General features: G+C 44.4%; 1 protein-coding gene across 1 annotated transcript in view; it reads left to right on the top strand.

Moving 5' to 3' along the window:
• Atp8b1 (ATPase phospholipid transporting 8B1) overlaps positions 1-15194 on the top strand; it is a 127872-nt gene that overhangs the window by 52095 nt on the left and 60583 nt on the right. Inside the window, exon 2 of the mRNA XM_031366248.1 lies at positions 5082-5284. Within this exon, the coding sequence (XP_031222108.1) occupies positions 5104-5284 (181 nt within the window). The 5' untranslated portion in view covers positions 5082-5103. The remainder of the gene's footprint in view (positions 1-5081; positions 5285-15194) is intronic.

Here is a 15194-nt window from a genome sequence, read left to right as displayed (position 1 = left end):
GCTGTCCTGGAACTCACTCTGTAGACCAGGCTGGCCTCAAACTCAGAAATCCTCCTGCCTCTGCCTCCGGATTAAAGGCATGTGCCACCACTGCTCAGCTAGCAGGCTCCTTGACCTTGAAGAACTCTTGAGCCTTCTGTCCCACCCCCAAAATGCTGAGATTACAGGCCTGTGCAGCCACATCGAGTTCTGTTGTTCCTTTCAGAACATGATTATATTATACAGGTTAAGGAGGAAATGCCATCTTGGGGGCTGGCAAGATGGCTCGGCAGTTAAGAGTGCTTGCCATCAAAGCTGAGTTCCATCCCTAGGACCTACATGATGGAAGGAGAGAACTGACTCCTGAAGTTATCCTCCGTCCTCTACCTGTGTGCTCAAGTGCATGCATAAGCACATGTGTATACACACACACACACACACACACACACACACACACACACACACACACACACACAAATGCTTGTTAATAAAAATACCATCGTATTTGGTCATGGATATGTAGGAAGGTTCACAACCACTGCATCCTCACAGCAAGGGGAGATGCTACTGTGCTATCCTGGCATACATCTTGTCTGGTTACATATCCAAGAAAGAATGAGGGAGGTAGCACCCCCAAATCAAAATGGCAACTCTTCTTATTAAAGGACATTTTCCCTTCATCGCTACTTTACCTGGTAGTAGTTTTATTTCTCATCCCCCAAATGTATTCTATTTACCCAGTTAGTTCTGAATTTTATTTGGCTTTGGACATTCGATGTTGACCAGTTATCTTATTGAGCTTACTTAATTTTATTATAGTTTTAGGGTCAGCAGGCTTTTTCCATAAAGGGCCAGAGAGCAAATACTTTAAGGTTTGGGTCCTCATGGTGTCCATGGTGAGTACTGTAGTTGGCACTGTTTCTGCGGCCATAGGCAATAATGCCTAGATGAATGAGCCAAAGATGTTCCAATAGGACTTGAAGAAAGTAGGTGACAGGCCAAGTAGTGCCCCTGAGCTATAATTTACCAACTGCTGTCTAGACTACTAGTCCCATAAGTACAAAATCAAAATTACATCCTCTTTGGCAGATGTGGCACCTGGCCTGGGATATTGTGGTGGGTCCTTACATGGAGTGTCTTCATAATCTTACAAGAAGCCCCGCTATGTTTCCTATTCGTGCTAAGGTCTTGAACAATGCTTTTGTGATAGTCTCGAAAGAGCCAGCCTCTGAAAGAGCTCTATATTGCTAGACTTCTGCCCTTGGCTGTTTTGTTGGTTTCTTTTCATCTTTACTGATTTTCAGGTTTTGAGCCTCCATCCAGTATTGTTGGAATCTGGTAATACCAGGTAGGAGGTATGAACTGAAGGTCAATAGCAAAGAATGTTGATAGCAAACACTTCTCTTTGCTATCTTTGTCTCCAGATCTTTGCCCTCTGTGTCTCCAGATCTTTGAATGCCAAATATGTGCCTCTGGGTTCCCGTAGAACAGTGGTTCTCAGCTTGTCTACTGCTGCGACCCTCTATGGTTCTTCATGTTGTGGTGACCCCTAATCATAAAATTATTTTTGTTGCTACTTCATAACTGTGATTTTGCTACTGTTATGAATCATAATGTAAACATCTGTGTTTTCTGATGGTCTTAGGTGACCCCTGTGAAAGGGTCATTTGATCCCCAAAGGGTTCACAAAACAGTTGGGTTGGGAACCACGGCAGTAATGATTGTGGTCTAGTCGGGTTCCTCTGTGTTCATACCTGTGAAAATGCTAGGGAGGATACAAATTATAATGCTACCCACAGAGGTGGGCAGGGGCCCACCTGTTCCATGTCATCGGCAGATGGGGACTTTGACATAGTTGTCTAAAGAATCAGGGTCACTCATGCTTAGACTGAGGGAAGAGCAAGATTGAAGGACCCGAGGCAGGGAAGATACGTTTGGTTAATGAACTGAGCAACTCTGTGATATGGATACTGTTGTTCTATTTTACAAAGGAGTCTCATTTGGACCAAGCTCTCCTTCAGGGGAGTGTATGAGACCCTAAAAAGTGGGAAACCACCATCTTGAAATGTTTTTGGGTGCTAAGATATAACAAATGTTTCCACTTCAGCCATAGCCACATACAACTTGATTAGTAATGGACAGAGGTGGGGGTAAAGCTCACCTCAAAGCAGTTTGGGGCTTTTTAGAAGAGAGCGTATCATGCTTATACACTAGTTAAAGCATAGATGCTACTGTATAGTGAAACCAAAATCATTTTAATGAATGCACAAGTGACATACATGGATTGATAAACCCACGGATATCTGAAAAAAAAAAAAGAAATACAAATGCAACTGTGAAAATCCAAACCAAACCAAACCAAACCAACCAAACAAACAAACAAAAAGCTGGTATGTCCACTGGCCATCGACATGTTTACCAAAGAAGAAACAAAGCATGCTGATTAGATGAACCCAGAGAGGAAAAGGTCATGCCCATGCATAACTGTATCAGGAAGACTTTTTTTTTTTTTTTTTTTTTTTTTTTTTTGAGACAGGGTTTCTCTGTGTAGCCCTGGCTGGCCTGGAACTCACTCTGTAGACCAGACTGGCCTCAAACTCAGAAATCTGCCTGCCTCTGCCTTCCAAGTGCTGGGATTAAAGGCGTGCGCCACCACCGCCCAGCTGGAAGACTCCATTTTTAAGGGAATGGTAGTTTACAGTTTTTGTTTTTTTTTTTTTAAGGTTTATTTATTCATTATATGTAAGTACACTGTAGCTGTCTTCAGAGCTCATTACGGATGGTTGTGAGCCACCATGTGGTTGCTGGGATTTGAACTCGGGACCTTCTGAAGAGCAGTCAGTGCCCTTAACCACTGAGCCATCTCTCCAGCCCCCAGTAGTCTACGTTTTAGGCATAATTTTGGAGCAGGGAAAGTGTAAAGTCTTGATGAGAGCCTCTCTGTTTGCTGTTGTAAGTAACACTTACCTAATGACGGACACAATGGCTAACAGTGGTTACTGGCTAATGTTTACTGAGTCCTTGCTCTCTATCGGTGACCCACTAGCTGGCATACTTTGTATGCATCATTCACTTAAAGATCCATTTTTATCTATGTATGTGTGCATGACCATGGACTTGAGGATGCCCTCTGGCCTCCAGTTCCCTGGAACTAGAGTGATAGGTGGTTATGAGTCACCCAGTGTAGATCTCAGGCATTAAACTTGTGTCCTCTGGAGAGGAAGCAAGCAATCTTAGCCCCAGAGACTGCTCTCCAGCCCCAGTCTTTATACTTAAAATAATGCATGCCAGGTGCTGACCTTTGCATCCATCACTGCGACGATTCTGCATCTATGCATTGTGGCACCACTCAGTGCTCTCTCGCTCTCTCTCTCACTCTCTCTCTCTCTCTCTCTCTCTCTCTCTCTCTCTCCTAGTCATTTTCTAAATTGATGTGGTCTATTCTACTGAATGAGCATTGATTCATGTGTATAGCTGACACTCTAGATACCTGGCTTGCTTCAGGTTCTTACCATTTAAAGTTACACTAGACTTCTTTTGTATAGATTTTTTTTCCCCATATAAAACTTGAAAAGTTCTCACACCCATTGGTATAAACACTATTCTAGATGTCTGAGATGGCAAGGTTTGGCATAAAACATGCACTCCTGTCAAGAGGTCCTCTGCAAGCAACTGACACTTGTAGTATATACATATATATATTATATATATATATGTCATATATATAACATATATATATATATGTATATAATCTATAGCACAGAACTAGAGGATAAGAGATACTTCCTGGAAAGTGATTGTTATTGTCACAAGGTTTTCACTATTCCAAAGTCTTGGTTTTCTTCTCAGTAGAGAACAAGTAATGATGCCTTCCTTGGGGTGATATGAAACTTTCAAAGGTGCAGTGTTTATGAAGCCCTTAGTCCAGGGACTGGTGTATAGTTAACACTAAGTCAATGTGGGCTACTATTGCTCACAATACTCAGTACATGGTAGACTGACACTTGGGTAAATAATGGCAGGCTGCATGACTGTCCTCAAGTCACCCAAGGAATTTGTGTAAATATTTTCCTGATATAAATATAACTCCGGGTATCCTTGTTTCCAGTGTAGAGTTACTTTAGGCAACAGCATACCCTCAAACAAATTCTAGAGAGGGAGGGGAGGATGTTGGTGGGAGGAGGGCAGGAGATGGAAGGAGTGTGTGTTCCTTGAAGCAAACTGATTAAAGGCTCAAAGTATTAGTGTTCGCAGGAAACAGTTCTCTTAAGGCAGTAGTGTTCCAGCTCTGTCTAAAGTGGGAAATAAAATTCACAGAAACATATTAATATAATGAAAATAAATGTGTGCTTCTGGGTACTGGAAAGCTTTTTGTTTTTAAGCCAGAAAGTTCTTGTTACTATTTGAATCACGCTTTAATACTGTTTACTCTATTTCATCTTTATTTTAACATTGAGTGTGACCCTACTAAATTTATTACACTGGGTAGAGATGAACCACTTGAAATATTACTCGTAAGGTTTGTATGGCCTCCTAGAAGGAAAGAATCGAGAGAGATTGGGTCTTATAGTTGCATGTTTTTCTTTTTGTGTGTTATATGTGAGTATTGTATTATATATGGGTACGTGTGTATGTAGGGACATATACACGTGAGGTACCAGAAGCGACAGTGGGTGTCTTCCTCCAGTCCTCTGCTCCTGTGTAGCACACACTTATAAACCGAACCTCTTCCCCCCCCCCACTCAATCCTAATCTGGCACTTAACCAATAATGTTTTTGTTCTTGTTGCATAAGACCAAGGCATAGGGGAAATAAGGCAGAGAGTGGTAGAGAATGACACCTGATGTCTTCCTCTGGCCTCTCTCTCTGCACACATGCACAAGCACACCCAAGCATACAGTTGATCATATACCATATACTTATGTGTCTGTGGGGGTTGGCTCATGGGGCCACAAGTTAAACTTTTAGGCCACTATTCGTGAGTAATTTGCATCATCAGTGGGTCAGTGTGCTGTAAAAGAGGTGTTATGACAGGATGCAGCAAGATTCAGCCCAACACGGGAAAGTCACAACTCACTCCTGTCCCCTCCTTTTCTCTCCAGGAAGTTCCAATTTGCCAGCAGAATGAACACAGAAAGAGACTCGGAAACAACATTTGATGAGGAGTCTCAGCCCAATGATGAAGTGGTGCCCTACAGCGATGATGAAACCGAAGACGAACTTGAAGACCAGGGGACTGCAGTTGAACCAGAACAGAATCGTGTCAACAGAGAAGCCGAGAAAAAGAGAGAGACATTCCGGAAAGGTGACTGGGTGGAGGGTCTGCCTAAGGTGTTCTGTATGTGTGGATGCTCGATGGGGTAGGGGAAATGTACCAAAGTTGACTGGTCCATTTCATGTGGTCTAGGAGGGTATCTTCCTCCTTTGATATTCTCCTAGGCTGGCACTGAGCAGTTACCATCATCCCCAATGTGCCAAGGGTGGGAGCACATAACTGACAAATCCTGTCAAGCGATCAGGTTTGGTCAGTGCATGTATTTTGCAAAGGGAATTGTGTGTAGAAGAATCGGCTTGCTACTGCGCTCAGAAATCTAAAAAGGATGCATGCCGATCATAATAACAAGTAAAATTTTATCTAAGTGATTTGCTTTGGTAAACAGCAATAAAAACTAATGCAGATCTATTGATATCTGAGGTTGGGGAGATAGTTCAGTGGGTAAGAGCACTTGATGAGTAAGCATAAGGACTTAAGTTCAGATCTGCAGTACCCTTATAAAACAAAACAAAACTGAGTATGTCTTCTCACATGCCCGTAACCCTAGTTCAGTGCTAGGCACAGGAGCTGGGGGATTTCTGGTTGCTAGCTTAGCTCCAGGTTCAGTAAGAGACTTCATCTTGGGGAAATAAGGCAGAGAGTGGTAGAAAATGACATTCTGATGTCTTCCTCTGGCCTCCCTCTCTGCACACATGCACAAGCACACCCAAGCATACAGTTGATCATATACCATATACTTATGTGTCTGTGAGGGTTGGCTCATGGGGCCACAAGTAGATTAACAAGAGCAATATTCACACATAGTTTTTACACTGTGCTGTTTGGCAGATATTCAACCAGTGTTGAATCGTGTCTTTTCTCTGGCTCATCAGAGGTCAGGATCTCACATACGGAGGGCAGCTTCCCAAAGAACTCTCAGAGGCAAGGACTCCTGGGAGGAGTGATGTTGGAACATCTCCTTGACTGTACACTGGGGTTAGGGCATAACTCTGAGACTCTTTTGTCCCTTCTAATGCTTCCTGGTGCTTTAGGGGACCTTGGAGCCTCCATACCTTTTGTTCAGTCACTCGTGAATATAAAATGGCTCTGGCCCTCCAGAAAGAATTTTTGTTGGCCATGTTTGCATGTTTACTTTAAAAATATTTGTACTAATTATTTGAGAATTTTATGCGATGCATTTTAATTAATTTACCCCTATTCCTCCCGTTAGTTCCTCCTGGATCTGCTGCTACTTCTCTAGACCCTCGGTGTTGTTTCTTTTTTCTTTAAATTTAATAACCCAACAATTCCAACTTGTTCTAGCCATATACTTCTGGGCGTGGGACCATTCATGAATGAGAGCACGGTCAATCGATCTCCCAGGAATCATACCCTTAGAGGAAGCTTACTCTCCCTACCCCAGAAGCCATAATTGTTTGCAGCTCCCTAGTTAAGGGCAGGAGTTTAGGAACCTGTCCCGCTCCTTCTTTGAATTTTGACTGGCTTGATCCTGTACCAGCAGCACAGCTGCTTGGAGTCCCTGAGTGCCTTGGTCCTGTCATATCTAGAAGTCACGTGGTGCTCTGGTTCTTTGCCATCTCTCTGCCACCTCTTCCTTGACGATTCTGAGCTTTGGAGAGGAAGTGATTATTGATGTCCCATTGGTAGCTGGGCACACATTACCGCATTTTGAATGCTTGTGAAACTATGCACTACCTACCATCCATTATATTAAGAGAAATCCTCTCTAATGGACTGAGAGGGCTACACCAAACTATGGGTAAAGAGATTCAGATTTAGAAAACAATTTCGCTACTATGTCAATTCAGCAAAATTATAATAGTAACTTCATGCCTGTGGCCCACAAACTCCTCAGCCGTTGGTTCTCCGCCTGCTTTGCCATACCAGACTCGGGGTTTCCACCTGTGGAGTGGGGCCTTAAGTTTGAGCAGAAAGTAGTTGGTTATTGGCACAACATTCACGCCACTATTATACAGATGGTCATATCTCACCACTCTGGTCATTATTGTAATCAGAGGTCACAGTTGAGTAAGACTAATAACGGCTTCCCCACCCAGCAGCCTTCAGAGCACCTTCTAGTATTGAGAGAGCTAGCCAGCATGGAGGAAACTTCCTGTTCAGTCCCAACTTGGTTTCTCTGTGTCCTGTAAGCTGTGTGTGAGTGTGTGTGTGCATGTGTGTGCATGTGCATGTGTGTGTGTGTGTGTGCATACAAAGAGATTTTAAGAGGTTCCATCTCACCACAGCCTATAAGACCCAGAGAGGCCTTCCACTCCTATGGGTTATCTATCTGTACTCCGGCTTCACGTCACTTAAACGGGTTGGATCTGTGGGGTTCTCCCTGTTATCTTCCTCTCGTGAGCACTATGAGCTCACTGCCCAAATTAGAAAGTATGAAACTCGAAATTTTGATTGACACAGAGATGAAATCACCTTGATCTAGAAAGGAAGTCGGCTTCTTGTTCCAACCGGTCCAAACTGGTATGATGGAATGGGGACAAAACTGAAGTAGCTGGACAGGTTAATAGAGAGTTCTAGCTGATTGCCTGGGGTGAGTTAAAAACATGCCTCTTCCTCATTCTTTCCTCCGAGGCCCAGCCTGGTATCATAATCTCAGAATCTCTGCAATGTGTAGATATCTGGGGAGTTGGCAGGAGTTTTGTCTCTGTAGGCTGAAGGGCAAGCTTGGCAGTGTGTGCCTGGGGCCACACAATCAGATACACGGTCCAGTGAAGGGACTGGGGTTGGATGCCCACAGAAATGTTGGAAAAGCACATCATGGATACAAACATCTCCTCTGGTTTTTTTCCAACTCAGCCTACTACTTCATGGTGGTTAGTAAATAGACGATATTTAGATGGTTTAATGACAGAGAATCTTATTCCTAGATTCCTTTCCTTGTTCTATGGGCATTGGTGGAGCTTGGTTTTCTAAAAACACAAGCCGTTTTGACACTTGTGTGTGCATGTGTGTGATGTATGTGCACAACACTGCCCACATACTGCCCACATGTGGAGGTCAGAGAAGGACTTCTGGTAGTCATCTGTCCTTTTTACCACGTAAGTTGGGAGATTGAACTCAGGTGGTCGGGCTTGGTGGCCGGTGCCTTTACTTACCGAGGCTCTCACTGGTTCATAATCTAGTTTATATTCCTAGGGAGATTTATTGGTTTTCAGTTTTCAAAACTTCTGTCAAGCGACTTTGTCTATGAGTTTTGATACCCGTCGGCCCCCAGTGAGCACAAACGAACATTGATTAAAGAACCGGTAGATTTCCGGTCTCTTCGTTGTCATTTCTCTGTGGCCCTCTACCACTACAGCTAGCCAACCACCTTCCCTTCTTCCCTTCTCTATCTGTCTACCCCTACCCCCACCCCTTTTTAAAGTTCTTTCTAGGTCATCGCTCAGTCACATGACTGTAACTCTGACCTTCCCTTTTTTTTTTTTTTTGGTGGTTGTTTTGCTGTCTTCCTTGACATAGAATGTCATGGGTTATTTACTACAAATGATTCAATTCTTAGGGACACAGGAGTGAACTGTGACCCACCACAATGCCTACTAACTCCTCAGCCCAGCCCGAATCCAAGGCACCTCAGAGTGCAGGAGCCACAGTTACTTCTGTGATGACGTCTCGACATTGACGAGCCTTCTGTTTTTCTTGTTTTGAATCAAGAGAACGCCCTAGCCAGCTAAGCTTTCTTGTTAAACCCATGTCAAACAAGAGTTTTAAGAGACCCATTGAAAGTTCCTTTCCTTTGAAGAGCTATTCTTGTGTGCTGGGGGAACAAAAAAGGAGAACAAGTGTTAGCTTGCTTCTAGAATGCTCCAGAAGGAGAGATAAGCTCGCAGTGTTCACTGAGGTAGCCTTACTCTTTTTTGTTTGCCTTAAGCAAGGGTAGACAAACAACCCGTGGATGCTTGCTGGTTGAATACATGAGAACACTGGCTTCTGGAAAGAGTGTCAGGACCCCAGGCTTTGGTTGCCCCTGAGGCTGAAAACGTGCAAGTCTTATTCCCTCTGGGGTTTCAGGTTCTTCATTAATATTAGGGGAAAACACTCAGACTTTGTGGAGCCAGAGATTGCTACCATTCCTTGGCTGTGGGATGCTGGGTTTTTTTTAGCTCGTGTCCCCAGACCAGTTTTTTGGGGTAATCATTCTTTGCCTTCTGGAAATGCTTCAGAGGTGCAGTCCTCAGGAAGGGAGCCTGCTCTAGGGAGGATGTCTGGGTTAATGCAAATGTAGGCTTTTCTGAGTCTAGGAATGGGGTGTGAACGCAGACTCCCACTTCCTTCGAAGCTGACTTATCTGGTAACTCCTGTCTTGACTTCCTGCTCTGGCTGGCTTCCCCACTTACCCACAGCTTTTTTTTTTTTCTTTTCTTTTTTTTTTTTTTTTTTTTGCCCCAGGCCACATTCTGACCTAAACTCCACCTTCTGCACGGGATGCCCCAGTCTGCAGTTCTTATGAGCAAACTTCTGAAAACCACTATCAACTATCACACCCTCCCACCCACTGGCTTCTTCCCCTCTGTGGGCTCCCTGCCACTTCAGATAATGCTCTCTTAAAGGTCTCCAGGCGCCCGGCCACCAAGCCCACTGAGCTTTGTATCAAGTGGGGTCTTCCCAGCTCTGCTTCCTCTGGTGCCAGCCGTTCTAACGCTGCCCTCAGAAAACCCTGTCTCCCTCCTTCTGTCTCCCTGCCCTACCCCCTTCATTTTCATTCTTTGCGTGTCACTGTTCATGTCTGCAAACTATCCTGTAACAAACTCAGCCTTAAAACCCATATCATAGGGTCAATTCGGGAAATCAAGGTATTTGCCACCAAGCCCAATGACCCTGAGTTCTGATCCCCAAAACCCACTTGTTGGAAGGAGAAAAATGGACTCCCTCAAGTTGTCTTCTTAGAGGACAAGAAGACACACACACACACACACACACACACACACACACACACACACTAAACAAAATAAAATAATGTTTAAAATACAAATTAAAAATGCTCATGCAAGGGCCGGGCAGTGGTGGTGCACGCCTTTAATCCCAGCACTTGGGAGGCAGAGGCGGGTGGATTTCTGAGTTCGAGGCCAGCCTGGTCTATAGAGTGAGTTCCAGGCCAGTCTAGGCTACACAGAGAAACCCTGTCTCAGAAAAAAAAAAAAATGCTCATGCAATAGGCCCAAGTGTGTGTTCCTGAGAAGGCCAAGTGTGTGGTGGTTAAGAGGAAAGACCCCAGACTCGAACTGTGTAGCCAACCCTAAGTCCTGCCTTCATTATTGTCTTGGTTAGGGTTTTACTGCTGTGAACAGACACCATGACCAAGGCAAGTCTTATAAAGGACAACATTTAATTGGGGCTGGCTTACGGGTTCAGAGGTTCAGTCCATTACCAACAAGGAACCTGGCAGCATCCAGGCAGAGAGTTCTATATCTCCATCTGAAGGCTGCTAGCAGAATACTGGCTTCCAGGCAGCTAGGGTGAGGGTCTTAAAGCCCATGGCCACAGTGACACACCTACTTCAAGGCCACACCTCCAAATAGTGCCACTCCCAGGGCCAAACATATTCAAACCACTACAACTATTTTTTAACTGTTTGGCCTGGAGGAAAGGGCTTGGTTTCCCTGTGCTTCAGGATCCTTAATCTGTAAAATAGGATTGATATTACAAGAAACTTTATGGTGGTTGTGAGAATTAAATCAGAAATAAATGTGAAGAACATGTTTGGGGCATGCAGTAAGTACTCAATAAATATCAGCTCTTGTCACCACTGGCTGGAAGTTCTTTCTTAATCTCTCTTCAAGTCCAACTTACCTTTTCCTGTCCCTCAGCTCCTGCCTTATTTTTCTTCATCTTGACCCCTTCCTTTTTTTTTTTTTTCCTTTGGGGCATTTGCATTCTGGCCTCCCAGACTCAAGCTGTAGGGTCATTTATTAACAGAGTCCTGCTGCCCAAATCCATGAGCGAGGGAGGGATGGATGGATGGCTGGATTTCAGCATTCCAGGTGATCATCCCCTCACCTTGGGGATATTTTGTTATTTGGGGTCTTCTTGGCTCTGCCACCCCAAGGCTTGTGCTTTCACACGGACTTCTGTGAGAAAGCCACCAGCACACACACAATGACAAGCAAGGATGTCACTGAAACGCGAAGTGAGACTAAAAGTGTCATTTATGTAGTGACCTGTCCCGGAGGCTTCCTTGTGATACTGGCCTGTCCTCTGAAAGATGAGGGGTTGATCGATAGGGAAGAGCACTCACAGGAAGATCATGATGGTAGCAAGCCAAGGAACTGAAAAAAAAAGCCTCTGGTACCACAGGAAAAATACATGCTCACTTCCTCTCTTCAGCCACCCACTTTGGGATTATTTAGAAATTGAGATGACTGGTTGGAGATTGGCTATCTCTTAACCAATCAGGGGATGCTGTTATAGCTTAGGGGGTTCCATCTTTTTATCTTTTTGTTTGTTTGTTTGTTTGTTTGTTTTTCAAGATAGGGTTTTTCTGTGTAGCCCTGGCTGTCCTGGAACTCACTCTGTAGACCAGGCTGCCAGGCTGGGCTCGAACTCAGAAATCTTCCTGCCTCTGTCTCCCAAGTACTGGAATTAAAGGTGTGCACCACCACTGCCCAGCTGGGTTCCATCTTTCTATTCGGAGCTAGTTCTAGCTTCCCAGGCCCTGTACTGGCATGTGTGAAGAAGGTATCTCTAAGTGCATCAGGGACTGGAGAGATGGCTCAGAGGTTAAGAGCGCTGTTCTTTCAGAGGTCCTGAACTCAATTCCCTGCTACCACATGGTGCCTCACAACCACCTATAATGAGATCTGGTGCCCTCTTCTGGCCTGCAGGCATCCATTCAGACAGAACACTGTATACACAGTAAATCTTTAAAATAAATAAATAAATCTTTAAAAAAAAAAAAAAAGTGCATCAGACTGCATCGGAACCGGGACCGAACGGAGAGCTACCAGAGAAATGTCTGTGTTCCAAAGGCCTCCTGGCGATGAGTTCACTTAAATGAGGCAGGTGACTGGCTCCCAACATGCTTTGGAATGAGGCAGCAGTGTCTACTAAAGGGGGGAGGGGAGCTCAGAGGAGCGAGGGTTCCTGGTGCTGAGTGGAATCCTTGGAGCCTGAGTGATGGGGATCGGGGACCAAGCAGCTATGCTTGAACAGCTGTCATCTTGAAGGCCTTGAGAGCCCCTCAGGCTGAGAAGAATAGGGCAAAATAAGCAGTAGCCCCCTTCCATAGCTGCCTCTCCGTGGCCACACCCCTTTCCTCTTCCTGCTGCTCTTATCATAGAGAAATATTGTACTGTATATGGACTCCTCATTAGCCCCTTCTCCTGTCCCTTGATGTGGTTTGGCCATCTTTTCTTCCCTGGTTTGTCAGGTTACTCACAGCCTCATTCATCCCTTTGCAGCCAAGCCACTTTGACTTGTTGGTTTGCGCTCTCATATTAAAAAATATAAAACTATAGGCCAGGCATGGTGGCGAACACTTTTAATGTCAGCACTCGAGAAACGGGCAGGCAGATCTCTGTAAGTTCAAAGCCAGCCTAGTCTACATGATAAGTCCCAGGCCAGCCAGGCATGCATAGCGAGGCCCGTCTCAAGAAGTAATAGCAATAGACTGTATTCCTTTCGAACTGTCTTCTGGCTTGGAACTTTGTTCGGATTTCTGCTTGAGACTGAAATGGTCATTGGCAGACAGTGTTTATGATGAAGTGCTTAATCATTGGGGGGACAGTATTTAAGGAAGGCATATTTAATAGTCAATAGGGAAGCAGTTTTTAAGGTAGACTGTTCACCAGTCAAGGAAAGATACATCTCTGTTCTTGGCAGGAATTTAAACTGGATGTAACCATCAGGAAACCAGTACAGCTGGACACTTGCTGACAGGAACACCCACAGGAAGGGATCTGTAACTAAAAATGTGTGAGTGTAAAGGACCTATTCATTTTATTTGGATCCCAAATACAGATAATGCTGGCCCACTGAAATATCGAGATCTGAGATCTCGCTAAATTAGACACAGAGTTATAATTATTACACATTCATATGTGGAAATATGTTGTATTTGACTTTCCTTTTCTTCTTTAAAGATTTATTTATTTATTTTATGAATGTGAGTACACTGTAGCTGTACAGATGGTTGTGAGCCTTCATGTGGTTGTTGGGAACTAAATTTTAGGATCTCTGCTTGCTCTGGTCAACCCTGCTTGCTCTAGTCAGCCCCACATAGCTCAGTCCCTGCTTGCTCCATTCCAAAGATTTATTTATTATTATCATTATTATTTATTTACTTATTATACATAAGTGGACTGTAGCTGACTTCCGACGTACCAGATGAGGGCATCAGATCTCATTACGGGTGGTTGTGAGCCACCATGTGGTTGCTGGGATTTGAACTCAGGACCTCTGGAAGAGCAGTCAGGGCTCTTACCCACTAAGCCATGTCACCAGCCTCTTGACTTTCCTTTTCTGATCATGGGTAAACCAATATGACCAGTAACTTGTAAAATGGAGGTTGAGGATAGTGTCACTTCTCTAGGAGATAAGTAATGAGGATGTCTCTTGTTTTTCAGACATTGCTTTTTGACACTGTAATTTACTATCTAGCCTAGAGTATGAAGTTCTTATTCATAGAGATCTAATACAGCTGATGTTTTTTTTCCCTACAAGTTTGGAGCCTCTAAAGCAGATTTCAGGCCTGGGGTTATAGCTCAGTTGGTAGAATGCTTATTTAGCATGCAGAGAGCCCCGAGTTCAATCCCTCAGCTTTGCATAAACCAGGCACTGATGGTACACCCTTTAGTCTCAGCGCTTGAGAAGTGAAGACCGAAGAATCAAGGTTATCCTTGGCTACATAGCAAGTGCAAGGATAGCCTGTGCTATGTGAGCCCCTGTTTCAAAAACAAACAACAATAATAGACTTTAAATGTTAGGAAGGCACTGACCCTTGCCCTAACTGAGATTCCCAAGGCCGTCTGTGTGTCACGCTCATCTGTGAAGCATAGAAACTCTCTAGAGGTCTAGCTCACTCCCTAGAGACATTAAGATGGAGGAAGGCTGGATTCTGCCTCAACTCAGTGGAATAGATCACCTCATCTCCCTGCAGACTGGCGAGAGACAGAGCTGAGAGTTGGTCTCAGCCAGTTTTAGCCTTTTTATGCAGTCTGGGACCAGCCTATGACACAACACCTACTACATTTAGGGTGAGGCGTCACACTTCCATTAACCCCACTCAGAAATTCCCTCACAAGCGTGTGTAAAAACATGACTCCCAAGTGATTCTAGGACTTGTCTGTCTTAACGACCACAGCTCTTCACAGTTTTCACTCTGAGCAATTTCCTTCATTATAAGAAAAGGAAGACCCTTCCTCCTCTGCCACTCCCACCCTCAGCAACACATCTGTGCCCCTGATTCATGCCTGCTGTCCTCAATGGATGTACCCATTCACAGGTCTCATAGATACTTTCAGTTCAACACAACCCCTCAAGTAGACCCATCTTCCCACATCTATCAGACATGTCCTTTTCTTTAAAAAAAAAAAAAAAGTATCTATTTGTGTGTCTATGTGTTTATTAATGCGTGTCTTAGTTAGGGTTTTACTGCTGTGAACAGACACCATGACCAAGGCAACTCTTACAATGACAACATTTAATTGGGCCTGGCTTCCAAGTTCAGAGGTTCAGTCCATTATCATCAAGGCAGGAAGCATGGCAGCATCCAGGCAGGCATGGTGCAGGAGGAGCTGAGAGTTCTACATCTTCATCTGAAGGCTTCCAGGCATCTAGGCTGAGGGTCTTATAGGCCACACCCATGGTAACACACCTACTCCAACAGAACCACACCTAATCATGCCACTGCCTGGGTCAACCATATACAAACCATCACAATATGTGTGTGTCAGTCTGACAGAGGACAACTTGTCGGAGTTGGTTT

The sequence above is a fragment of the Mastomys coucha genome, unplaced genomic scaffold (assembly GCF_008632895.1).
Source record: "Mastomys coucha isolate ucsf_1 unplaced genomic scaffold, UCSF_Mcou_1 pScaffold13, whole genome shotgun sequence".
NCBI classification, from domain to species: domain Eukaryota; kingdom Metazoa; phylum Chordata; class Mammalia; order Rodentia; family Muridae; genus Mastomys; species Mastomys coucha.
The sequence above is the reverse complement of the archived record's forward strand: the minus strand, read 5'-3'. Positions and strand labels throughout refer to the sequence as shown.